General features: G+C 37.7%; 1 protein-coding gene across 1 annotated transcript in view; it reads left to right on the forward strand.

The window, feature by feature from the left end:
- The window catches only part of CASK (calcium/calmodulin dependent serine protein kinase), a 209,519-nt gene that overhangs the window by 64,119 nt on the left and 119,428 nt on the right, over window positions 1–25,972 (forward strand). The window contains exons 4-6 of the mRNA XM_087967572.1: window positions 8,595–8,667; window positions 15,368–15,470; window positions 18,555–18,730. Of these exons, the coding sequence (XP_087823698.1) occupies window positions 8,595–8,667; window positions 15,368–15,470; window positions 18,555–18,730 (352 nt within the window). The remainder of the gene's footprint in view (window positions 1–8,594; window positions 8,668–15,367; window positions 15,471–18,554; window positions 18,731–25,972) is intronic.

Here is a 25,972-nt window from a genome sequence, read left to right on the forward strand (position 1 = left end):
ACACCTTGTTCTTCCAATGCTAGCATAGTTTAAGTTCACCCTTTTCATTCAATATCTCACCATATCTAACTGTTCGTTCCTTTTTATATATTATTGGATAGGAAAAAGCTTCAATAGTAGATAACCATAGTGGAATTTTTAAATAATATTGCTTTTTTATCTTCTCCCAGTTTAGAAACAATACTTCTTGAATATAATGTCTTCTAAAATACCCCTGCGTTTTAGTTCCCTTATACCAGAGGAAGGCATGCCACTCTAACAGCAAGTCATGTCCTTCTAAATTCAAAAGTCTAGTATTCCTTAATGTTATCCACTTCTTTACCCACATCAGACTTGTCGCTTGGTAGTATAATTCCCAATTGGGCAAAGCAAATCCTCCTCTTACTTTTGCATCTTGTAACAATTTAAGTTTCATTCTCGCTTTCTTCCCCTGCCAAATGTATTTTAGCACTGTTTTGTTTAAATCTTCAAAAAATTCTTTCCCTAATCTGAGTGGAATTGTCTGGAATAAGTATAAGATTCTAGGCAATACATTCATCTTAATTGTAGATATTCTCCCAATCAGTGATACCGTGTTTTCATATATAAGGCCGGGTCTTATTTTTGAGCCCCAAAAAATGGCTAGGCCGTCTTTTCGGGATGACTTAATTCCCCCTTGCATCTTCGGGCAGGCGGTGGCGACAGCTTGGATGTTGACCTCGGTGTTGGGGGCACTTTGTATCAGGGTCAATGCAGGCAGCACCATATCCGGGTGTTCAATAAAAGTACTTCCTAACAGCAAGCCCCCGCCATTTTCCCCATTTCGCATGTTTTAATATAGGCCTTAATTTGGGGGAGGGGCTTGATTTCATTTCATGCCTATAAAACATGCTGGGACTTCCTATTGGGGAGGCCGTATTGTTGGAGAAACAGGGTAATTGTAAATTTTCCCATTTTATCAAATCTGTCGCAATCTGTTGTTTAAGTTTGAGATAATTGTCCTCAAGTGTGCTACATCTTGGTGTTATATGTATCCCTAAATACTTAACCTTGTTTGTGACCTGGATCCCCAAAACTTCCTCCAATTCTTTCTTTTGTCTTACTAACATGTTCTTTGCTAAAAAAATGTTAATTGTATTAATTAATTAATACATTAATTATATTAATTGTAATCAATTTTTTCTCATCCATTTTAGACTTTGTAAGAAGGATTTGTTGCTCTAGTAGATCTTAGTTCTCGTTGTTCTCTGGGTACACCACCTACGGCTCCTTCCTCTTTTTCAATTGCCGCTGTACATTCCTCTTGAAATTCAATTAACGACTCTTCTTTTCTTGAATCTTCCTCCCTTCCTCTAAAATATTCCAGATAGAATAACTCCGCTTTTTCAACTGTATCAATTCTGTGTCTTTGTTCCTGCCAGGTAAACATGAGACCTTCGGGTATCAGCCATCTGTAATGTATTCCTCTTTTAAGTAACTCTTTGGTCAAAAATAAATATTCTCTTCTTATCTCTCTCACTCTTCTCGGTACCTGTTTCAGTACCACTATTTCTTTATCTTTGTACTTTAGTGTTTTTTCTCTTGCCGCCTGCAGTATTTGTTATTTTATTATTTTCTTGGTAAATCTGATATGAACTTCTCTTGGCAGTTTATTTCTCATCGCATATCTTGTATAAACACGAAAAACCTCGTCCATTCCATCCATCATCTTCTCTTTAGTTACCACTAATGCTTCTGCCAGGATTTCTGTCATCATTTCTTTTTTTTTTTTTTTTAAATAAATTTTATTAAATTTACAATTAAAAACATATCGACATTACATACACAAAAGGAAAAACAAAAAAAGAACACTCGGTCTTACAAACTGGAAAGAAAAGAGAAGAGGAGATGTATAAGAAAGAAAGAAACAAAGGAAGAGAAAGAGAAAAAAAAAAAAAAAAGATGCGTTTAAAAAACAGACAATATCCTTTTTGACAGTCTGCAAGATCCAATTCTCCTACCTTAATTTGAATACACACATCTTATCGAAATCTATGCTTAAATTACACATTGTCCATTAAGCAGTTTATCTCTGACTAACCAATTATACCAAGAGTTCCAATTATCGTAAAATGTTGAAGCCTCTTTGTTTTTAAGTGCTATAGTTAATTTATCCATTTCTGCACAATCACATATTTTCTGGATGACCATTTGTTCTGTAGGTGCATAGGGTGATTTCCAACACTGGGCAAACGCTAATCTGGCTGCAGTTAGGATATGAATTGTTACATATTTCATCTTTTTGGGTAAATGTTTATCAGAGATCCCTAGTAGGAAGAACTCTGGTTTGTATTCGATTTGTTCTTTGGTTATCTCCTCCAACCATTTTCTGATTTTTTGCCAATATTTCTGGGTTTCTTTGCAAGACCACCACATATGAAAGTAGGTTCCTTCTATGCTTTTACATTTCCAGCATTTTGGACTCGTGTTTGGGTTCATTTTCGCCAACCTCGAAGGGGCAAGTGCCATCTATAAAACATTTTGTATGTATTTTCTTTATATGCTGCCGATTTTGTAATCTTAATATTTCTGGATTTCTTAATATTAAGGATTTCTGTCATCATTTCAGCAAGGTTTTCACCCTTTTCTTCTTCTATATTTTGAAATCTAAGATAGAATTCTGATCTATCAATTTCCCATCCCAATGATTGCAGAGATCTGCCCTTATCTCTTTCCACTTCACTCAATCAGGTATCCATATCTCGAATCTTCTTATCTCTTTGTACATCTTGTTCTTCAATTTTCTTAATTCTGTCCTTGTATTGCATCATCATCTGTTGAATATTTTCTATTGTTTCATCCGTCTTTTCCATTCTTTGGTCAATATTCTCCGTTCTCTTTTCAATATTATCTGTTTTTACTTGTATCTTTTAAATTCCTTGCATAATCATCTGCAGTGTCACTTCTTTCTCCTTCTCTTGTTGTAACATCACCTGTATTGATCGTTGTCCTCCAAATGGTGAGGAAGAAGAAGTCGGGATTGAAGAAGCTGAGGCTGGTATTTTTCTGCTCATCTTAAAGTACAATAGAAAAATTGAAAAGAAAAAGCAAGAGCTTTCTTCTGTTCCGGAGCTGTCCCAGCTTCAGCAGCTTTAATGGCTGCCTCTCCACCACGGGAAAAAAGGGCTTCTCCTGGATCTACCAGGGACTTTGCGATGTCCCTGGGATCGACAGGATGTGCCCTCCTCTGTCACCGTCTCTACGGGACGGTTTACATCCGTTGGGACTGTCCTGCAATGAGCAGTGATCTTAGAGCTTAAAGATTGCATGCTGTACCGCTGTGACGCAAGCTCCATCCTCCCCACAAACACTCTTTTTCAACAACCAAGAAATGATTCTACACATCACCAGATGGTCAATACTGAAATCTGATTGATTATGTACTCTGCAGTCAAAGATGGAGAACTTCTATACAGTTAAGTAAAAACAAAATCTGGAGCTCAGATCATGAGCTTCTTGTTGCAAAAGTCAGGCTTAAATTGAGAAAAGTAGAGAAAATCACTAGGCCATTCAGGCATGACCTGAATTGTAACCCTTATGAATATACAATGGAGCTGGTGAATACATTTAAGGAATCAGATCTGGTAGACAGAGTGCATAAAGAACAATGAACTAAGAATATTGTACAGGAAGCAGAAATACAATCCCCCCCGAAAAGGGATGCAAAAAAGCAAAATGGCTGTCTGATGAGGCTTTACAAATAGCTGAGGAAAGAAGGAAAATCAAAGGCAAGGCAGAAAGGGAAAGATATACCCAATTGAATGCAGATTTCCAGAGAATAGCAGAGAGAGTTAAATAGGTCTTCTTAAATGAACAATGCAATGAAATAGAGGAAAACAATAAAAGCAATAGAAAGATTGGAGGCAAGAAAAACAAAGTTAGAGATATCAAGGGAATTTTTCATGCAAAGATGGGCATGGTAAAGGACAAAAATGGTAGGGACAAGAAAAAGAAATTAAGAGATAGCAAGAATATACAGAGCAGTTGGGTGTTTTCTTTTCTCCCTGCTGACAAACAGCTCTGCCAAAGCTGTTTTTCTGGCAGCACGCTTCCCAGATTTGAGTAGGAACAACTAGGAATGACCTATAATGATCATCAGGCAACTGTGTACTTGACAGTACTTGCCTTAGAGCAGGGGTTGCCAACCTTTGGACCTCAGGGACCACGAAACTCATAATTTTAAATCCCAGGGACCACTAACCTGTTCTGTGGGCATGGCCTAATTTGTGGGTGTGGCTTGGAGGTTATGTGACTGGATGGGCATGGCTTGTATGTAAATATTATAAATATTTATATAAATATTGAATTTTTTTTATAAAAAAGAGCAACTTTTACCCAAAATCAGGCAAAGCAGGCAGGCAGATTGAGTTGCTCACAGAATCACAGATTCATTCAGAGATCTATCTATCTGCCATCAGCTAGCTCAGTCTGTCACATAAAATTTGCTAGCAAGCAAACTCACAAAATTAACTCACAAAATTACACACCATGTATGTAAATATTGAATTTTTTATAAAAAAAGAGAGTAACTTTTATCCAAAATCAGGCAAAGCTGGCAGGCAGATTGAGTTGCTCACAGAATCATTCAGTGATCTTTCTATCTGCCATCAGCTAGCTCAGTTTGTCACATAAAATTTGCTTGCCATGAGTCTGCACTGAATAACAGAACCTTCAGTCCTAAGGAAGGTTCGGCTGTGCTTAAAAGCAGAACCAAAGATCTAAAGACTAGCTAGAAAGCAAGAAATCCAACCATTTCCTGCTTTCTAGCTAATCTAAATCTCCCGGCACAGCAGAACAGCTGATGGTCGGAAAAAGGAAAAATAGCAATTTAGCAGGCAGGGTAAGGAGTGAGTGGGTGGGGAGGGTTCCCGCGGGCCATGTGGGCAGCGCAGCCTTGTGTTTCTGCACAACCTGGATGAATTGCTTTGGGGGGGGTGCTCTGGGGGTGACATTTCTCTGCAGCCCACCAAAATTTTCTCCATCAGTTGGCAACCGCTGCCTTAGAGGATTATGATTCTCAGTAAGACGGGCCAGAAGGTTGGGCCTCCACCTTTTCTAGCTGTTATTTGCATTTTTAGGCATATTTCTGTTTTTAACAATACAGTTTGAAGTTTAATTGATAATAGCCTGGCTGAGTGCTGATTTGTTCTAAACCCCTTTGCTTAATTACAAATGTAAACTTTCATAGCTTTACTCTGGAGTTTTAAAACACTTTCTCTTTCACCACAAGGAATGTGGCGGCATGAGGGCTTTTTTTTGTTGCAGTTAAAGTAACTTGTGTCAACTCAAACACAAGCATGAATGGGGGTGGATTGTCAGAGCCTTGACAACTTTATCTGATTTATATCACATTTTTACTCTAAGGATTTTCCATCGTATTAGTCTTTCTAAAGAACTCTGTTGCTTCTTTTTATTTTTGTATATATCCTTTTTATTTTTAAAAAGACAGAGATTTTCTCTTTTTATTCTCTTTTGTGAGAATTATCTTAACCGCTTCTGTGGTTACTTTGTTATGGAATATCCACTCTCTCTGTCCTTGAAAAAGAACTTTTTATACTATACTGCAAAGCTTGGCTATAAGAGAGATTTGTACTATAGTAAAATCAAATCAACAATAAATTAAGGACTTTCACTATTTATATATTCTCTACAATATCCCCGAAAAGAGAGATAAAGGACAGATGGGATTCAATGTTTTTAACAGTAGTTCCTTCTTGGAAATTTTTGCAAAAAAGGTTTGCCAACTTACAAGTTTTAAATGAAAAATTAGATGAGAAGAGAAGACTTATTGGAAAAGAGCATAATGTTGGGAAAGATTGAAAGCAAAAGGAGGAGGGGATAGGAGAGGATGATATCGTTAGAGTAATTTATGCAATGAACATGAATTTGAGCAAACTTCAGGACACTGAATAACAATAAAAACTGTTCCTCCCGAACTGCACAAAATAAATTTAATAGAAAAAGGTAAAGTGCTCTTAGCAGACCACAAAAGTTTCCCCATGTACAACAAAAATTAGCATTCTGCAGGAATTATAGAAAGGTACTGAAGGAAGTTTCAAAGCAATTATTCCAAATTTTTAAAAATTTTCAAGTTCTGTTTTATATTATACAACCTGAGTATGCAGAAAAGACTGAAATATACAATTGAGCTTATACAGAGATATAAAAGGTTAATTAAAAAATAAAGATTATATTTTAAAAGCAGCATTCCTAATCAAATATTTACTTTTCTGAGTAGCAATTTTTGCAAACATATTTTCTCTTTCTTAATTATTCCTGGACCTCTTGCTTCCCTGAAATAATGAAATCCAATTGATTTCCAATCTTTTGTGTGCTTACACCTAATGGACAGAATTTTGCCAAACTATAACTCAGTTCCCTAATAGATATATCCTGAAAGATTCTAGAGATTCTTCTTCTCTCCCTGCCCAATCCAACGCAGTATTGCACAGTCTCTTTATTTGAGCTTCTCTCTGGATTATACTATCTTCTCCCTGGAAAAGTTATGTGCTGCCAAGATTCCCTACCACTGTTTCTCCAAGCGCACATTCACTATATTGTCTTTGGGCTTAGACCTGTCTATATATCAATAGACAGTATCCTTCATTACTCCCCTACTCTTCCATATGAGTCCTTGTGCTCCTTAAATATTTCTGCCACTATGTTTTCTTCTCTTGAATATACTCAGTTTTAAAACTATACACCAGCAGTATGAAACTACAATATACACATTTCTTTTGATGAATTTCCTGTAGCCTTTCAATGATGCATGGTCAATTCTGTGTTCAAAATAACAGTTGAAGCTAGTCCTACATGTAAGTGATGTTGTTCTCAAGGGCATATATATTCTTTCTCCAACACAGACCAATGAGTAGTTTGGGTAGTTTCTTATTTAGAAATTCCACCAAATGAGGATCTTGCTCTGCATTAACTTCAGGTAGTGACTCACACTGAGGCATCAGTTGTTAACACAATTGCTTTATCCAAGGTTGGAGTTGTAATTAAGGATATCTGCGACTTAATGCTGCTCAAATGCAATCTATCATTTTTCAGACCACAATGGATTTGGTTTGTGTAATACCCATTTCTTGAAGATCCTGAATATAACATTGTTAAAATTTGCCTCTATTTGAGCACTTGGTAATAATTAGCCTCAGGAAAGATTGCACAGTACATGATTTTCTGTACAGACCAGTCCTGGATTCTTTCCTCTATGTGTAGTTTTTCAATTTCTCCTGACATTAAAGTCATAGATTTGGCTTTTATCACCACACATATTTACTTTAAAAACATTTTTGTTGTATCCCTACCAATGGATGATAACCCAATATTCTATTATCTGGGCATGAAATGCTTCTTGAAAAGCCTTCACCATCTTTATCTTATTATTAATCACTAGTGCTGTCATAGAGTTGTAAGTAGTTCTCCTGAAATGGTCCTGAATCTCTGTTGTTAGTTTTATCATGTTCACCTGAGCATGCTGAGTTAGTGATGGGTACCTTGCTCATTGTTGTGCCATATCTTACTGTCATAGTTATGAGTTGACATTGCATATTTTCTTCCAGTTTTAGACTTTTACCATTTTCAATCTCTTTTCTTCTGCTATCTTTTTACCCTAAACTCCTACACTTTATTTATGCACAGATCATTATTATGTGGATTACACTAAGTCAGGGCAGATGTGATCTTTATCCAGATATTTTTATCTGAACTTCTCTCCTGATCAGGTACTTTCTCTTCCTCCATAAAATAAGATTGCTAGTTATCTATTTTTATTGATGCACAGGTGACTATTCAAATAGTTAAAAATACACATAAGCAAGTTTTCCTTCCATTCTACAAGTGATTAGCATCAAGTTCCCCACCATTTGAAATATAGACTATGGATCCAAGGGAAAGTCTTCATATCAGAGTTTTTATTTCAGGGTGTGCCCTCTCTGAACATTTTAATATAATAATAATTTATTAAATTTATGTGCCTCTTGGTTGCCAGCAACTGGTTAGTTATGCCAATTACTGCCCTTTCAAACATCAGGAAAAGACCTTTTTGTTTTTACTGAAGTGTTTTAAATAATATTAAATTCAATATATTATGTTGTCTTTTTAGCTTGTGTCTGTCTTGTTTTAAACTATATTACTATGATTGAAATGTATGTTAATTTCAATTCTAATATTTTGTTAAAAGGATGTTTATATTTTTATTATATTACTATGATTGAAATGTATGTTAATTTCAATTCTAATATTTTGTTAAAAGGATGTTTATATTTTTATTAAATTATTGTATTGGACTTTGATTTTAAATTGTTTAGATTATATCTTGCTCAGAAAACTCTGAATATAGTCTCACCCATAAATAACATCATGATATTATGGATACTATTTAGAAGTAACTTTTTCTTACATGACTTATTTCTGGAAAGAAATGTTACAGCCTTAGGTTTCAAAGTATATGTAACGTAAATAAAGACCCCGATGATTTTGAATTTTTAAAATATAGTGCTCAAACAAGCTGAATTTTATGCCTATTTTTTCTCTGCAGTGCTTATAACTTATTTGCTTGTTTGGTTTTGCAGTCATTACATGAGACAGATATTGGAAGCACTGCGCTATTGTCATGATAATAATATAATTCACAGAGATGTGAAGGTAAGTCATATTATTACAGGAAAAATATTATCTATGTGAGTGTATAATTTATTGTTGCTTAATTTGGAGTTTTGGACAGTCAGAATAGTAAAACAATTGAACCATTTCATATGGTAAGGGTCACAAGTGCACACACATGAAATACAATCTATTATAATGTAATATAGTTATATACACTATATTTTTTCCTTTTAACGAAATTCCTATATCTACTTCTCATTTAGAATGTGAAGTGTTTTGAATTTAAAACACCAATTTTGAGCTCTGTTTGAATTCAAAACATTTTCCACCCCTTAGTCTGAGAACTAGAAAATGTGTTTTTGTACAAGTGATCTATTTATTTCTTTGAGTGTTCTATTATTGAATCCAGATCTGATACAGTCAATAATTATATTTTTATCTGTTTACTGTATCTGTATAATTTTATAAATAGTGCTGGAGTATAATAGTTGAATATATAAAAGTATATACTTTGTATAGTGTAGTTATAATTACAAAACAAGTACAGTATAGAAATTAAGGTAGATAATTTACAATTTAAATATAGTTGTGAATTATCCACAGTGCTGATTATTAGTGACCAGATATATAGACCTACTTCAAGAAGAGCAGTCCCTAATCTGTCCTTCAGATCGTTCCAACACTATATCCATCACCTGTAATTCAGTTCATCCATCTTGCCACTGGTCATCCTCTTCCTATCTTTTCTTCTACCTTTCTCAGTATTACAGACTTCTCAAGAGAGCCACTTCTTTGCATAATATATTCAAAGTGTGATAATTTGAGCCTTGTAATTTGTGCTTCAAGTAAGAACTTTAGATTGATTTAATCTACAATCCATTTGTTTGTTTTCTTGACTATCCATGCTATTTTATTCAGAGTCTTCTCCAACTCACAAGTTCAAAAGTGCCAACTCTCTTTCAATCCTTCTTCAAAATTTAACTTTTGCTTCTGTAGGGTGTCATGGGAAAAACTGTTGCCTGCATGATTCTGATTCTGTAACTACATAGCCAAAAAAGTATTAAGAGTTGTTAACCTAATCTTATGTAGCTTTTTCTCTGGTAATATTACACTACTAACTAGAGCATACCAAACATTTACTAGACCAATACTCAAATACAGCTCATCAGTCTGGAAAACACATTATGTATCTGATATTAACACAGTTGAGAAAGTCCAGAAATATTTCACAAGAAGAGTTCCCCACTTCTCTACTCATTGCAGAATACCTTATGCCACCAGACTTGAAATTCTAGACCTAGAAAACCTAGAACTGTGCCGCCTTCGGTCCGATCTAAATTTAGTATATAAAATCATACATTGCAATGTCCTACCTGTCAATGAATACTTCAGCTTCAACCATAACAATACAGGAGCAAACAATAGATACAAACTCAAGGTTAATCGCACCAAACTTGATTGCAGGAAATACGACTTCAGCAACAGAGTAGTCAATGTCTGGAATACTCTACCTGACTCTGTGGTTTCTTCCCCAAACCCCAAAAACTTTAACCTTAGACTTTCTACTATTGACTTCACCCCTTCCCTAAGAGGTCTGTAGGGGGCATGCGTAAGTGCACCAACATGCCTACCGTCCCTATCCTTTTGTTTCTTTTATTTTTCTTATATGTATCCATGTATTCATAACTATGTTTTTACTTATACCTATTATCTTGTAAGCAATTGACAAACCAAATAAAATAAATAAAATAAAAATAAATAAATATAGACATATCATAGCATCTGATTATCTTCTCCAAGGCTTTCATTGCTACTTCATCATAATTTGAAATCTATTTCTTTATTTTTGATTATTGTTGTTGTCGGGTTGCTGAGTCATATCTGATTCTTCCAATCCTATGGACCATAGCACACCAGGCTCCCCTGTTCTTCAACTATTAATATCAACTATTGTTGACAATTGAACCTAAAATCAGAAGGTATCCACCTTTCAGTATTGTTATTATTGGTTCTGAGGCTGCTGCTATACCTGTTATTTTTGGTCTTCTGTCACTCCTTTGCTGATCTGGAGTATGTTTCTCAATGTTCTATCCATACTATTGTTTCCTATCTTGCATATAGGTTTCTTCTGAAGACAATTAGATATTCTGGAATTCCCATTTTCCTTAAGACATTCCACAGCTTGACATAATCCACATAACCAAAGATCTTTTTAATAATCAAAGAAGTACATATTGGTCCCCTCAAAGATCAAAGATCTTTTTAATAACCAAAGAAGTACATATTGGGTCCCCTGTTTTTGCATCCTTTTATTTTTTTCAGTTATCCAGTGGCATCAACAACAATGTCACATCTTGACTTTTTCTGAAATAAATTTAAACATCTGTATCCTTTTCCATTTAAGGCTTTAATATGCATTGGATGTTCCTAAGCATTATTTTGCTAGGATTATTATCATTATTTTGTATCATTAGTACAATAGTTCATACCTTCAGTTAAGTACCCTCTTTTCTTTGATATTAGTATGTAGACTGACCTCTTCAAATTAGATGGCCACTATGATGTTATCCAAATTAGATGGCAAAGTTTGTTTATAATTTTTATTGCTTTTTCTTTAATTGCTTGATATATCTGTATATATTCCCTCAATTTATGTAGCCTTCCATCTTGATGATGATCATACTGCTATTATAACTTCATTCTCTTCTGGTACTGAGTTCTTGTATATAGAGAATGTCTTCTAAGGTATCTTGGACATTGGCATTTCTGCTGCACAGAATTTCAGTTTATTCCTTCCATCATTTTTTTCTCTTTGAATTGGTTATTATTTGTCCATTGGCATTCTTTAAGCATATTGAGGATGTAACCTTCTCCTCAGTTTCAAAATCTTTTGAAAGACTTTCCTTGTTCACTGTAACTGTTTCTATCTCTGATAGCTTTACAGATTAGTAATACATGTAGTCCTTACTTAGCGACCACAATTGGGACCACCTAGACCCTTTGTGGCTAAACACCACAGTCATTAAGTTGAAAACTATGTGACTGCAACAGATTTATGACATCACTTCAGTTGTTAAGCAAAACAGCATATGACCACAACTTGCAGTTATAGTTCCATATTCTCCATTAACTCTACCTGTATTAATTTGCAACCTACTTGTGATGACCCGGGGCATGGGACAAAGGCAACACAGTCAAATAAGCAAGAAGAGTCCCTTTATTATCTCCAACTTTGCCCTCAATGTCCAGGTTACCTTCGGCTGGAGAAAAACTCTCCTAGGAACAGTCTTTTAGTGGAAAAAATTCAGTCCAAAAACAAAGTACATAAAAACTGCAACTAAAAATCAAAACAAACCACACTGCAGTAATTAACTTGACAGGGCAGAGAAGGAATTACAGACTTGAAAGCACAGCAAAACACTTACAGTTGGGAAGACGCTAGGAACACAGATAAGCCTCAATGATACCAGATAATTCACGATTTGTTCCCAACAACTTGCTGTACGCAGCTTCCCTTTTTAAACACTGTGTTCCCAGCTGCAGCTAATGAAGGGAATCAGGGTCCTTTCCTCCCCCATAAGCCACACAGTTCACGTTGCTCCCTTCTCCATTCATCCCTGTGTGCCCTAGGATGAAGGGGGGATGGGCCTGGGTCTTCCTCCAAATTCTCCCTTGCTCTAACTCTCCCTGCTTTGCCCAGCTGGACTTTGTCCTTCCCTAGTTTCTTCCACAGCCAAGGGAGCCACACTCTCACTCCCTGTCAGCTGCTTGGCCTCTCCCTCCAAATCAGATTCCGACAGGGGCATGACACCATTTGGGAAGCACAGAAATGGTGATCATGTAACCTGTGCATGGTGCATTAGTCATAAATGCAAGGATTGGTTGCACCACCACCACCACCACCACTGTAACTTTAAACAGTGACTAGACAAGGCAGTCAATAAGTGAGGACTACATGTACTGCTTTTAATAGCTGTTTAAAATTCTCCCTTCCTGAGATCTTTGCTTCTCTTGGCTTTGGCTTCTTTTCTCTTGACAACATCCACTATTTGTTCTGTCATTCAGTTTGCTTTCTTCTGTTTTTTGGGCTTTGATAATCTCCTCCTTCATCCTTAACAACTTCCATGATTTCATTCAATAGAAGTTTCATAGAACTTCTGAACTTCACTAACTGGTTCCCAATCAGTGCCGTTCAGAACTTCAAAGTGATTCCTGATGTTCTCCATGAAAATGGTGAGTATTTTTTTCATATTGTATAAGTTGGTTACTTTCTACTTCATTAGCTTCACTTGGAATGTGCACATGAGCAGTTCATGATCTGTTCCACAAACAGCATTTTATTATGTTTTTGATCCTATAACTGAGCTTCTTCACCTTTTAACAATCATATGGCCAGTTTGATTTCTGTATATTTAATCTAGTGATTTCTATGTATGCAACATTGTTTTAGGGTTGTTGTTGTTTTTAGATAGTGTTGGTTATGAAGAAATCATTGGAATGGGAGAAATTAATAATTTGCTCTCCTGTTTTATTTCAGTTTTCTAATCCATGCAATCAAACTACATTTTCCTCAAAATTTCCTATTTCTGCATTCCACTCTCTAGCCATAAGTATCTTGCTTGCATTTCTGTTGGTTTCAAATTGGACTTGATCATAAAATTCCTCAGCCTCTTCTTCATTGATGATTGAAACATAAACTTGGATGATTGTCATATTAAAGGATTGTACATTAAGGCTAAATGATACTATGGAATCACTGATTGCATACTGTTCTTTCTCTACTCTTTCTATGTATAACACTACCACCATTAACAATTAACAAAATTTGTTAACAAATGGTTAATTTGTTATTTGTGATTAGTTAATTTGTTTTTCATACCCTGAGTAATAAATAGTATGAACTTTTTTTTTCCACAAATTTTATTCAGTTTTTCACATTAAAAACAAAAATCTCTTTTTAGTGGACAACATATTTCCGGGTAATCACCTTTACATACAAATATGACAGCAATTATACATTCATATATGCATACTTAATTCTATTATTACCTTTTCCATTCCAAATTTTCAGTAAGGAGAGAAACAAACACATTAATTCTAGCCTCTTTCATTAATCTCAATCGAAACATCATATTTGTTTCATTTCAATTATTTCAAATATAATCCTTTAATATTTATTTTAAAAATAAAGATAAACAATATGTGTTTGCCTAATAATAATAATAATAATAATAATAATAATAATTAATAATAATAATAATAAATTACCAATGTCTCTCCTTGCTTTTAATAGTCTATGTTAACTTATTAATTTAGTTGGTTCTTTAGTCTATCATATTCCCTTTCCATTACACATTCTTTTTATAAATTCTAGATTAATACAAATTTTAACACTAAAAAAAAAAGTACAGGTTTCCCCCCTTTTACTGCTTTGAGTGTGACACCTCAATGATTAAAATATACCTTTATTCCCTCATCTTCATTCCCAATAAACCATTATTTTTAAGAAGTTACAATAATAATCATTACATCTTTTCATTTGGATTCCGCAGCACATTTTCCCCCTTGATTTTTAATAAGTTATCAGTATTTATATTACCCTATTTTCTAAATATTTTTAATTGCAGAAATATTCTTATTAGCCCTTGTCACCCTGCAGAATCCCCTTTTTAATTCATCAACCATTATCTCTGAAAAAACAATTTCTTTTCAACATTTTACTATTTCCGTATTTCTTTATTTCATGCACCTGTTTCTTACTGCTTCTTCTCCCCCTCTTTTCCCCATATCTTTTCTCATTCCAGTTTATATCCCTCTCTTTCTTAATATCTTCCTTTCCCCTTTTCTGCTGGGTCTTTCTGCCTTTCCCGACTTCACAGGTATTTTCTTTTTTTTCCCCTGTCCCTTTGTAATTTCGCCGCTCACTTTCCTTTTCTTAAAAATTCCATATTACCTTAATCCCGGGGTTCTTTTGTTTAGTTGTATTGCCCAGTTGTCCCGGTTCAGATGTTATCCACCTCTTTCTTCCCTCCTGCACAAATCTTAATCCAGCTGAGTCCTCCTCTTCGGGGTGGCCATTTTAAACCACCGCTGCAGTCGTCTTCAGGAGGGAAAGAGACCAAGCCCAGTGGGGGAGATGCGGCTCCCCTCAACCTGGCTTGCAGCTTCCCCTTACTCCACCTCCCCTCCAAGGCAGCTTCAGCCCCTAATCGTAATGATTGGGGCTCTCCAACAAAAGAGCACGGACCATAGCCGCAGAGAGTCGCGATCTACGGTCCGTCAGCGAGAAGGCTCCGCCTTCTCAATAGTATGATCTTCTGACTGAAAGTGTCCAATCCCAGTCCATCTCATTTTACTGATGCCTAAAATGTCAAGTGGTAATTTTGTGTTATCTTTTACTGCATGTTTCAGTATTCACAGCTTTCCCGTAATCATGTTTTTCATATACCATGTTACCACTGTAATTTTGACTTCTTTGCAGCCTTGGGTTTTTTTTCTCCTTGGTAACAAGAAACTGGTTGTTGCAAAGGCTTTAATCTAGCCACATTCTAAATACCATTTGCACTCCAAATTTATTTTAGATTCCTCACTAGGACATTGAGTGCCATTTGACTTGAAGAACCTATTTTATCTGTGCATGATACATCCTGTCCCCTATCAATGACTATTGTACATATATATTCTGGTGCCATCATAAATTGATGATTTATCAATCATCACGGTGATTTTATCATTTCAGCCACACTGTGTGCTACTTGCTTCAAAGGAAAATTCAGCACCTGTAAAACTTGGTGGTTTTGGTGTTGCTATTCAATTAGGAGAATCAGGACTTGTTGCTGGAGGTAAGTAATGACTATTTCATATCATGTTCAATAAATATTTTTTTTAGTTTGGGTGAAATTTACCAAGGATGAATTTATGATATAAGAAAATAGCTTGTTTATAAAAAAGTAAAACAGAACTGTCTAATTGTGCAACTTGAATATTCTGCAAATGATTATTAAGAAACAGTCATTGAAAATTTGCAAAGTAAACCATGCTTAAGAATGAAAAATAAATAGAAAATAAAGTAATATATTAATTTATTAAATATATTTCATATTTTATTTAAATGTGTTTCTTTAATTGAAGTCTTTGCTCCACTGTCTATTCTAGCCTAATTAAGCAAAACACATCAACTTTGGGGGCTGCCTTTTTGAGAATGAACAAAACCAGTGGTTCACAGACAAATTAGCTCCTCTTAACTCAGGAATTATGCTTTTGAAGAATTTAATGTGTGCGTGCATGTATAGTGCATTCAGAAAGTATTCAGATCCCATTCACTTTTATCAATTTTTTATGCTGCAGCCTGATTCTACAGTTGTTGAAAATTTGTCATAAATCTATACTCCATATTCCATAATGACAAAGTGAAAACAGAATTTTAGAAATGTTTAAATTTATTACAAAGAAAAACTGAAATATCACATTGGCATAAATATTCAGACCCTTCATTCAGTACTTTGTTGAAGCACCTTTGGCAGCAATTACAGCAGCAATTACAGCCTTGAATATTTTTGGATATGATGCAACAAACTTTGCACACCTGGATTGGGGGATTTTCTGCCATTCTTCCTTGCAAATCCTCTCAAGATCAGTCAGGTTGGATAGTGATTGTCAATGGACAACCATTTTCAGATCCCCCCAGAGATGTTCAATAGGGTTCACTCAGGGCTCTGGCTGGGCCACTCTAGGACATTCACAGAATTGAATGTCCTAGCGTAAATTGAAGCCACTCCTTTGTTGTCTTGGCTGGGTGTTTAGGATTGTTATCGTGTTGGAAAGTGAATCTTCAACCCAGTCTGAGGTCCTGAGTGCTGTGGAACAGGTTTTCATTGAGGATATCCCAGTACTCAGCTCCATTCAGCTTTCCCTCAACCCTGAGCAGTCTCCCAGTCCCTGCTACTTAAAAACATTGTCACAGCTGCCGCCACCACATTTCATTGTTGGGATGACATTGTGCAGGTGATGACCCATGCCTGGTTTCATCCAGAAATAATGTTTAGAATTGAGGCTAAACAGTTCAATCTTGGTTGCATCAGATCAGATGCTTTTTTGTAAACTCCAAGTGGGTTTTAATGTGTTTTTCACTGAGGAGAGGCTTCCATCTAGCCTCTCTGCCATAAAATCCAGATCAGTGGAGGGATGCAATGATGGTTGTCCCTCAGGAACTCTGTCCCATCTCCACACAGTATCTCTCGAGCTCAGTCAGAGTGACCATCAGATTCTTGGTCATCTTTCTTACTAAGGCCCATATCCCCTGATTGTTCAGTTTGACCAGGTAACCAGCTCTTGAAAGAGTCTTAGTTGTACCAAACTTCTTCCATTCGAGAATTATGGAGGTCTGTGCTCTTAGGAACCATTAGTGCAACAGAAGTTTTATTGTAGCCTTCTCCAGATTTGTGCCTTGCAATAATCCTGTCTCTGAGTTCTGCAGGTAGTTCCTTTGACCTCATGGCTTTTGCTCTACTACAGTATGCCTTGTCACTATGAGATTTTTAGAAAGGCCTTTCTAAATCATGTCCAATCAATTTAATTTATCACAGATGAGCTCTAATTAAGGTGTAGAAAAATGTCAGCAACGGTCAACAGAGATGGGGATACCAGAGCTAAATTTCAAGTGTTGCAAAGGGTCTGAATATGTACGCCTATGTGATATTTCAGTTTTTACTTTTTTTGTAAATTTACTAACATTTCTAAACTTCTGTTTTTACTTTATCATTATGGGGTATGGAGTATAAATTAATGGGTGGGAAATTCAACAACTGTCGAATCAGGCTGCAGCGTAACAAAATTGACAAAAGTGAAGGGTGTCTGAATACTTTCTGAATACAATGTATGTGTGTAACTACTAAATGTGTGGAGAAAGTTTCAAAGTACATATAGCCATTTTGGAAATGATTATTTCAAATTTCAAATGAGCTCTCTCAACTCCAGCAGACCTTTTCTGAAGAACTAAGCTTAAAATAGAACAATTCTGGCTTAGACAGTTCAGGGAAGATCTAACAGTCATTTCAAGCTTGAAACAGGGTGTTTAACACAGAAAGTTTTTCTTCATGAAAAATATTTTGCACATCTGAAATTTTCTATGATCCAGTGGACCTTCCTGGGAGGAGTAATTCTCCATTTGCACTATTGGGGGTAGGGCTACTTTTGAAACTGGTGCTAAAGCTTCAATGGGTAAAGAATGTTAGTTCCTAGTATATTTTGATCTCTGCACTGAATTGATTCCAGGCTTGTGTGCCAGGATTACATAGCTTAGTCACAAAGAATATGGTCACAATATGCTTTCTTCTTCTTCACATATGTGTGCAATCTATCTTTCTGTTTTACATATATGCATATAAATTAGTGAGGCTTTAAAATTGTTTCAGTATCAGCACAGGAGAAGATTTTTTGAGAGGAAATTGCATCATCTAGAAGGAAAGGTTAGGACTTCTCCCCCTAAAAATTGCCTTGGTAGCCCAGATGTGGGACTCTGAAATGACAGGTGGGTGTGGTCTCCAGTCGCTATTATTACTGTAAGACAGGAATTAAGAAAGAATATTTGGGCACTGATGTCTCAATTGTACCATGCATTAACATATCATATTTTGGGTGGTCCCCCAAAATGAAGATGGTTCTGTTCTCAGAGCCTTCCAGAAGCTGACTGCTCTGGCTTTGGTGATTGATTGATTCATGTGCAACCATGAGTATACTGCTATTGGATCTTGTATTGCTATATAATTGCTAGTATCTGTACATTATCTAGAAGCCTGCTAGTACAGAATTGGCAGATAAATCACATAACTAAATCAATAAAATATGATAAAATAAATGCAATGTAAAATTTTGATTTGTATTCCTCTGCCATCTTTAAAAACAATATATTTTTAATTTTATTTTAGGGCGTGTAGGAACTCCTCATTTTATGGCTCCAGAAGTAGTAAAAAGAGAGCCTTATGGAAAGCCTGTAGATGTGTGGGGCTGTGGAGTTATTCTTTTTATTCTGCTTAGTGGTTGTTTACCTTTTTATGGTACAAAAGAAAGATTGTTTGAAGGCATTATCAAAGGAAAATACAAGGTAAGCACTTATCTCAAGAAAAGTTTTAGTTAGAAATTTTCATTTGAAAATAGGTTTGCAAATGCTAATCTATTTTCATAAATTATAGTTGCCACACACCTTTATGTACAGGTATGCAAAACACTTAAAATACAAATACAAGCATGGGTTTTACTATTAAGACATATTTTGACAAAATGGCAACAGAAAAATTCCTGTAGTTAAAAACAAAGCAAGGAAATAGACTATACTACATAAAACCAAAACTGAGTTTGTTATAAAGTCTGTGGTAACATGGGAACAAAGTCAGCCATATTTTCTGACATGCATTTGTATTTGCTATCTGGTTTTTATACAAAGCATTCTCTTTCAAATGTGGTAAGCTAGTTGTCTCTGAAAGATAAAGTAGAAAGCATAAAGATAATAGTTCCTTTCCACATATGCCCTGCCCTGCCCTGCTCCCAAATCTGGTAGTCAGATTATGGTGAATTGAGACCTGGTAGTACAATTTACATATTTTCCATTTTAGTTTCAAGTTTAAGATTTTCAAATGCCATTTTGTTGAACAATAAATCTAATATATCATTACATCTTACATGTCAGAAGCTTACTGAATGTATTCTCCAATTACATACTAATCCATTTTGTTGTTACTCAAACATGCAATAAATTTGTGTTTTCTTCCATGTTTGTACATTTCTAATAGGATTTTGAACACCCGCTGGGTCTTGTTTTCTTTAATAGTATGTTCTACCCCTTCAAGATAGATAAGTCAGAAAACAGAGTTTATAAGAAATCCTGGAACTCTACTTTGTTAATATAGACCATGAGTGTCAAACTCAAGGCCCACAGGCCAGATCCAGCCCACAAGGTGGTTAGATCTTTTCCAAGGGGCCAACTGAGAAACAGCAAAGGACCTTGGGCGAGCACTCAGGGCCTAACGTCCTTGGGGACTGCGTTCTGAGCACTTCCCTTTCACCCAGGATACCAACCATCACACACTTGCCACCTCCAATGCGAACGCCCAGGGGGTGGGGATCTAAGGTTGTCCATGGTCCAGCTTGGATGGCCACTTCCAGGTTGCAGGCACGGCGGCAGCATCAATAGCAGGGAGAGACTTGTGATGCGGACTGCTCGACATGCTTACTCTGCCCCACTGTCTGTTTTTGCTTGTGGTTAGAGAGCAGGTCGCCACTGGTCATCTTCTCCTTAGCCCCCTTGCAGGTCTTGCCCTTGGCCCACACGTGGAGTATGTTCACCTCATGTAGTTAACACACTTGTGGGCCGTTGCCACCACCGAGGCTGCTAGCAGCTTGTGCAGATACATTAGGCTCCTGCCATCACCACCCGGAGCACCAGGCCCACTCAGCCCGAAGGATGCGAAGCAGCCAGCTAGAAAGGCCAAGTAGAGGTGGTAGAGCATGGCCAGGCCCAGCAGGTAAAAGACAGCCATCCCGAGTGGGGAAAGCCGGATCCCATCAACACCATGGCTGCCCAGGTCAAGCTGGGATCACATGCCTCCCTCCCTCTTCCCTTCTGCTGGGCTTGGGTGGCCAAGGCGGCAATGGGATCCAGCTTTCCCCACTCAGGGTAGTGGTCTTTTGCCTGCTGGGCCTGGGCGTGCTCTACCATCTCTACTCGGCCTTTCTAGCTGGCCACTTTGCCTCCTTCGAGTTGGGCGGGTCTGCTGAGCAGTGGCAGCAGCAGCAGCCTGCAGTGAGGCCAGGGTGCATCTGGTGCACAAGGGAAATGTTCCATGCACAGGCCAAGGGCAAGACCCGCGAGGGGACCAAGGAGAAGACGACCAGCAGTGACCTGCTCTCTAACTGCAAGCAAGTGGGACAGAATAACCACATCCAGCTGTCACAGCACATGCCTCCCGCCCGGCTTCACCTGCTGCTGATGCTGCTCCTGTGCCTGCTACTTGGACGGCCAGCCTGATGGGGGCAGTGGGCTCCGGACCCACAGAGTGCGCCAGCTGATAGGCTGGCAGATTGTGGCTCCTGCCGGAAACCATCAGCCCCCCCCCACAAAAGACAGCAAATGTGCATTGGCCAACAGTTTCTGGCAGCTGCCCCACCCCTGCCTTGCCTCACCTCATTCTGCGGGAGGAGCCTCCCACCCACCACCCTACCTGCCAGAGATCCTGGATTTCCTCCCCTACCCCGTCTGGCCCCCACAGGTGCCCCTCCCACATGAGCAATGTCGAGCTGGCCATGCCCCCAGGCCACACCCAGTTGGCCACAAACACCCTGGCCATGCCTTCCCCCCAAGGACAATCACAATCCTGATCCAGCCCTCAATGAAATCAAGTTTGACATCCCTGATGTAGACCATAATAACAGAATCTTGAAAACTTGACAAACTTTTCCTGTTCCTTTCCCCTTATACCAAAAAGGCTTAATGGAGTTATTTACGTTTGTTTCTTAATGCTTTCCTCCATTTGTTGGATTAATTCATGTTTTGTTAATTGCTATATTTCTTCTCTAAGGCTATAAGCATCTTGGGCAATGTGTTTTGAATCCAATATAGTAGAAATTTTGAAACATGGAAGAGGAGGGAAATTTATTGCAACTGGACACAAGCTTTGTTGTAATCAGTGCTAACTTCTGCAGCCTTTAATATTCTTACCAATATCGCAGAGCTCTGGTTTGAAAAATGATTTTTATTGTAAGGAATTAGGAAAGTGTTTAGGAGAAAAAAAAGAACACATTTTAATAGATATAAGAAAATGTGATTATTGTTACATGGATAAGAAATGTATTGAATATAATTGTAAGCACAAAATATATGTACCCAGTCAGTACACGGTTGAAATGAAATAGAATTGTTGTAAAATATAAAATAAAAAACTTTTTTTTTAAAAAAAGAGAAAACACTTTTATCTACATTAACAATATAGCTCCTTTTATGTTTGAATTGCTTTAAACTCTTAGGAAACATTACTTCATTATTACTTCAAAGACATATCTATGTTATTTTCTTTGCAATAATATGAACTTGGTTTGCCATTACTTTCTTCTAGAGCAGGGATGTCAAACTCAATTTCATTGAAAGGCACATCAGGGTTGTGTTTGACCTCGGAAGGCTGGGGATGGATGGAGGAGACGTGGCAGGGTATGAGCATGGGCATGGTGGGCGTTTGACACAGGCTCAAGATGCATTTCCCCCCCTTTGCATTCAAAACAGCTATTCCTGACAAAGGGAGATTTATTTTCTGGCACAAATAGTCTCAATTCCATAATGTAAAGATTAAAGACATGTAGAGTCCACAGCTGCTATGAGGCTTGATTCTTTTGTATAGGGACAGAGTATAAATGAACTGATAATTTCTCCAGATGTCTCTAAAAACTGTCTGTCCAACAGTCTATCAATCTTTGTTGCTATCTCTGACACAGTCCTAGAGGAGGACTTAATATGAGTAATAATTTACAAAATTGATATGCCACCCAGTGATCCTGGGTGGGTCACAACAATAAAAAAAAAAATTAAATCAGTCACAGGTAAAAGATTCAAACTCAGTGATACGAGGAGGTTCACTCTCATCAAACACCTGGGTGAAGAGCCAGGTATTTTTGGCTCTTTTGAATAACAGCCATCCAGATCTTGGAGGGTACCTAGTTCTAGTTGGCAGGTGCTGCTAAAGATAAGGTGAAGAAAGTGCTGGCTTCTGCGGTCCCCCATGCCCCGTTTTGGCTGGTAGAGGCATTGTAGGCCGGTCCTTTGTTATTTCCAGACCAACTCCATGGGCCAGTTCTAAGCACCCTGTGAGCTGATCTGGCCCATGTGTCTTGAGTTTGACACCCCTGTTTTAGAATGGTTTTTTCAGGTTCCCATCCAGCCTACAGCCCTGGAATATTGTGAGTGATCTCCCATTTGAGTATTAGTTAGGCCTGAACCGTACTTAGCTTTTCCAAATTGATCAAAATTGGCTAATGCTGCAAACTGCCTGAGATGTTAAATCTTAACATACTATGTATTAAAATATTTATAGATTTTAACTTTAAAAGTGGCATTGTTATTGCTTTGGGAAGCATTAGGAATTCAATTGTCAGTAGAGGATTTGTTCCTTGGTGGTCAACATAACTAAAAGCAAAATCCCCCAGATATCTCTATGGGTTAATTAGGTGATATTTTTGGGAGTGCTCTTGAATTTTGAAGGAAATCTGAACTTCTTTGCTACTTACCCCTATACAGATGTATGGATAATGGTCCTCCTTGCCCAGCTCCATAATCATAAAGGGAGCTGTGGTTTGTTATTCATTAAAATGGAAAAAAGCTACTGCCATAAAAATACAAGTAGTCCTTGACTTAGGACCACAATTGAGCCCAACTTTTTTGTTGTTAAATGAGACATTTGTTAAGTGAATTTTTGCTTCATTTTACGACCTTTCTTACCATAATTGTTAAGTGAATCATTGCAGTTGATGTCAAGGTATTGAGGTTTAATAGCTGACCAGCTGCTTTAAGGCTGATGAAATGAGGATGAATCAGCATGGTTATTGCCGCTTTAAGACTGAGGATGGGTCTACAGGGTTTTACCACTTTAAGAAGTTGTCTATATAAAAGCAGCCATGAGAGAGTGTATCTCTCTCTCCTTGTGTTATGTCTCCATTGTGGTTCTCTGTGCAGAGTAAAGAAGATTGATTGCTTGCCAGGTATTTGCCTACCACATATATTTATGTATATAGCAGTCATGTATATAAACCACTGTTAAAAGACAAAGCCTCTGTGTACTGTGTTGTGCTCCTGGGTTGTCTCACAAAAGTAGTCACACTGCAAACACTCTGACAGTTTATGGGACCAGAATTGAGAGAAGACCAGAGTGACTGGAGAGCCTAGAGAAAAGAGAATCCCAGTGGGAGCTTGCACCAGAGCTAGAGGGGTTGTGTGACGTGGTTTAATCATAGTTAGTGTCTTGTGAAGGAAACCAAGCAACATGGCCTCCATCGGCATAATGGAAGGAGGTTTCTTGGTGTCTCAGCTGAATGAGACAAATTACCTCTCCTGGAATGTGAAGATGGAGATGTTCTTGCGGAGGGAGGAGTTGTAGACAATTGTTACCAATCCACCAACAGTCCTGAATGATGGAAACCAGAGGAAAAAATGAAAAGGCATTAGCCAGTATAATTCTGGCTTTAGGGGACGGTCAGCTGATATATGGGAGGGGTCTACAGTCTGTGAAAGAGTGCTGGGAGGCGTTGTACAGTGTGCACGTGAGAGAAACTGTGGGCAGTAAAGTGTTGCTGACAAGGAGACTGTATAAAGCTCAGCTGAAGCTGGGGGAGAGTAGGTCCAGACATTTGCAGAATATTAGAAGGACATTCCTTGAGTTAGAAGAAAGAGGAATGACATTTACTGAGGCGCACAGAGTGTTTGTGGTGCTCAGTTCATTGGACAGTTCATGGGACATTCTTGTGACAAGTCTAGAATCTTTGCAAGAGCAGGATTTAACCATGGCATATTTAACTAGTCGATTGTTAGAGGAGGAGCAGAAACGGTTGGAGTGGAGACCAGGAAAGGGAGGAGAGAATCCTCAGCACAGACCAGCATCTACAACAGTCCAAGATGCGGCAGAGCAGCTGAGACAGTTAACATAGTGAAGAGATACTACACATGTGGTTCTACTGAGCATCTCCAGAGACGCTGCCCTGAGAGGAGAAACAGGAGCAGTGAGACAAGGGTGCAGGACTACGTTTGTGGAGCGGTTCTCCAGCATCGTTTTCCCTAGCAGTGTCAACGACTGAAGACACCAGGAATACTTGGTTGTTGGATAATGGGCGAGCCAGCATATCACTAACAATCCACAAGCTTTTTCTGGTTTGAAACCAGCAATGCAAACATGAGTTAAATGGTCAAAGAGCTGCTATAAAAGGGGAAGGTAATGTTTCTGTACCAGAGATAGGAGAAACATTGTACAATGTCCTATATATACCTGCATTAGATCATAATCTATTGAATATATCCAGGTTAGACAGGCAGAGTTATGAAATACTATTTGCAGAGGGATGGTAATCCATTAAGAAAAATGGAAAGATCGTGCACTGGAGGTTAAGAAGGATGGACTGTAAGTTCTAGGAAGGCAGGAAGATATTTGTGCACGTGCACTTACGAATGCTCCCACACATGACAATTGTGTACATTTGTTGCATAGGAGATTGGGGCATGCAAGTTTTGATGTACTGAAGAAGAAGCCAGGCCTAGCTGAGGGGCTTAGGATAAAGAAATGCAATGTATATTTAGATTGCACTGTTTGTAAGGAGTCAAAATCCAGGGTGTATCCTGTAAATAAGAAACAGTATTGCAGTTTGTGCATGCTGACTTGGTTAGCCCTATGGCACCCTCTTTAGGAGGAGCTAAATATGCCTTAGTCGTAGTAGAGGACTACAGTAGATATGGATTTTGTTATCTGCTAAAAAGCAAGACAAGTATTGCAACAATTCAGGCAATGGGTAACACTTGTAGAGTGATGGTATGGTTATAAGATATGCCAGCTGCAAACAGACAGGGGAACAGAATTTATGTCTGATAAGTTCCAAAGATGGTTAAACAGCTTAGGCATAAGGCATAGATGAATGAATCCATATTCGCCAGCTGAAAACAGAGTGGTTGAAAGAAGGAATGCTGTGATACAGACCATGAAGGACACATTGCTTACTGATGGAGGCATGAGCAAAGTATACTGGGGGGAAGCCATGAAGACAGCAAATTATATAATTAACAGGATATGGAGTGTGGCAATAAAGGAAATGCCATATTTCGTGTTGCATGGAAGGAAACCCTCCTCAGCTCATCTTTGGTAGTTATGCTCAGTGATGGGATTCAAATAACTTAACAACCAGTTCTCTGCCCTAATGACCAGCTGAGTAGGCATGGCTGGGTAGTGATGTGACTGGGTGGGCGTGGTCAACTCCACCACTCAAGTTGAGGGGCACTTGTCCTCTCATGACCATGGGAATACTACAATGGTCGTAAATTTGAAAAATGGTCATAAGTCACTTTTTTCAGTGCCATTGTAACTTTGAATGGTCACTAAATGAACTGTTGTAAGTCAAGGATTACCTGTACAAAAATACAAAAAGCTTCTTTGCTTGCAGAAAGCTGCCCTAAATCCCAATCATTAGATTAAAAAGACCTGCAAGCCGGAGTTACAAATCAGGCAGGGTGCCAGAGCACCTTGAGGAATTAAAATAGTTAAAATGCAATGATAAGTATCAGCAGCCAACTCTTGCTCATAAAATGAAACCCATTTGCACCACTTAA

The sequence above is a fragment of the Notechis scutatus genome, chromosome 5, assembly GCF_049901735.1.
Source record: "Notechis scutatus isolate UNSWTSFEM ecotype Mainland chromosome 5, rNotScu1.2, whole genome shotgun sequence".
NCBI lineage: Eukaryota > Metazoa > Chordata > Lepidosauria > Squamata > Elapidae > Notechis > Notechis scutatus.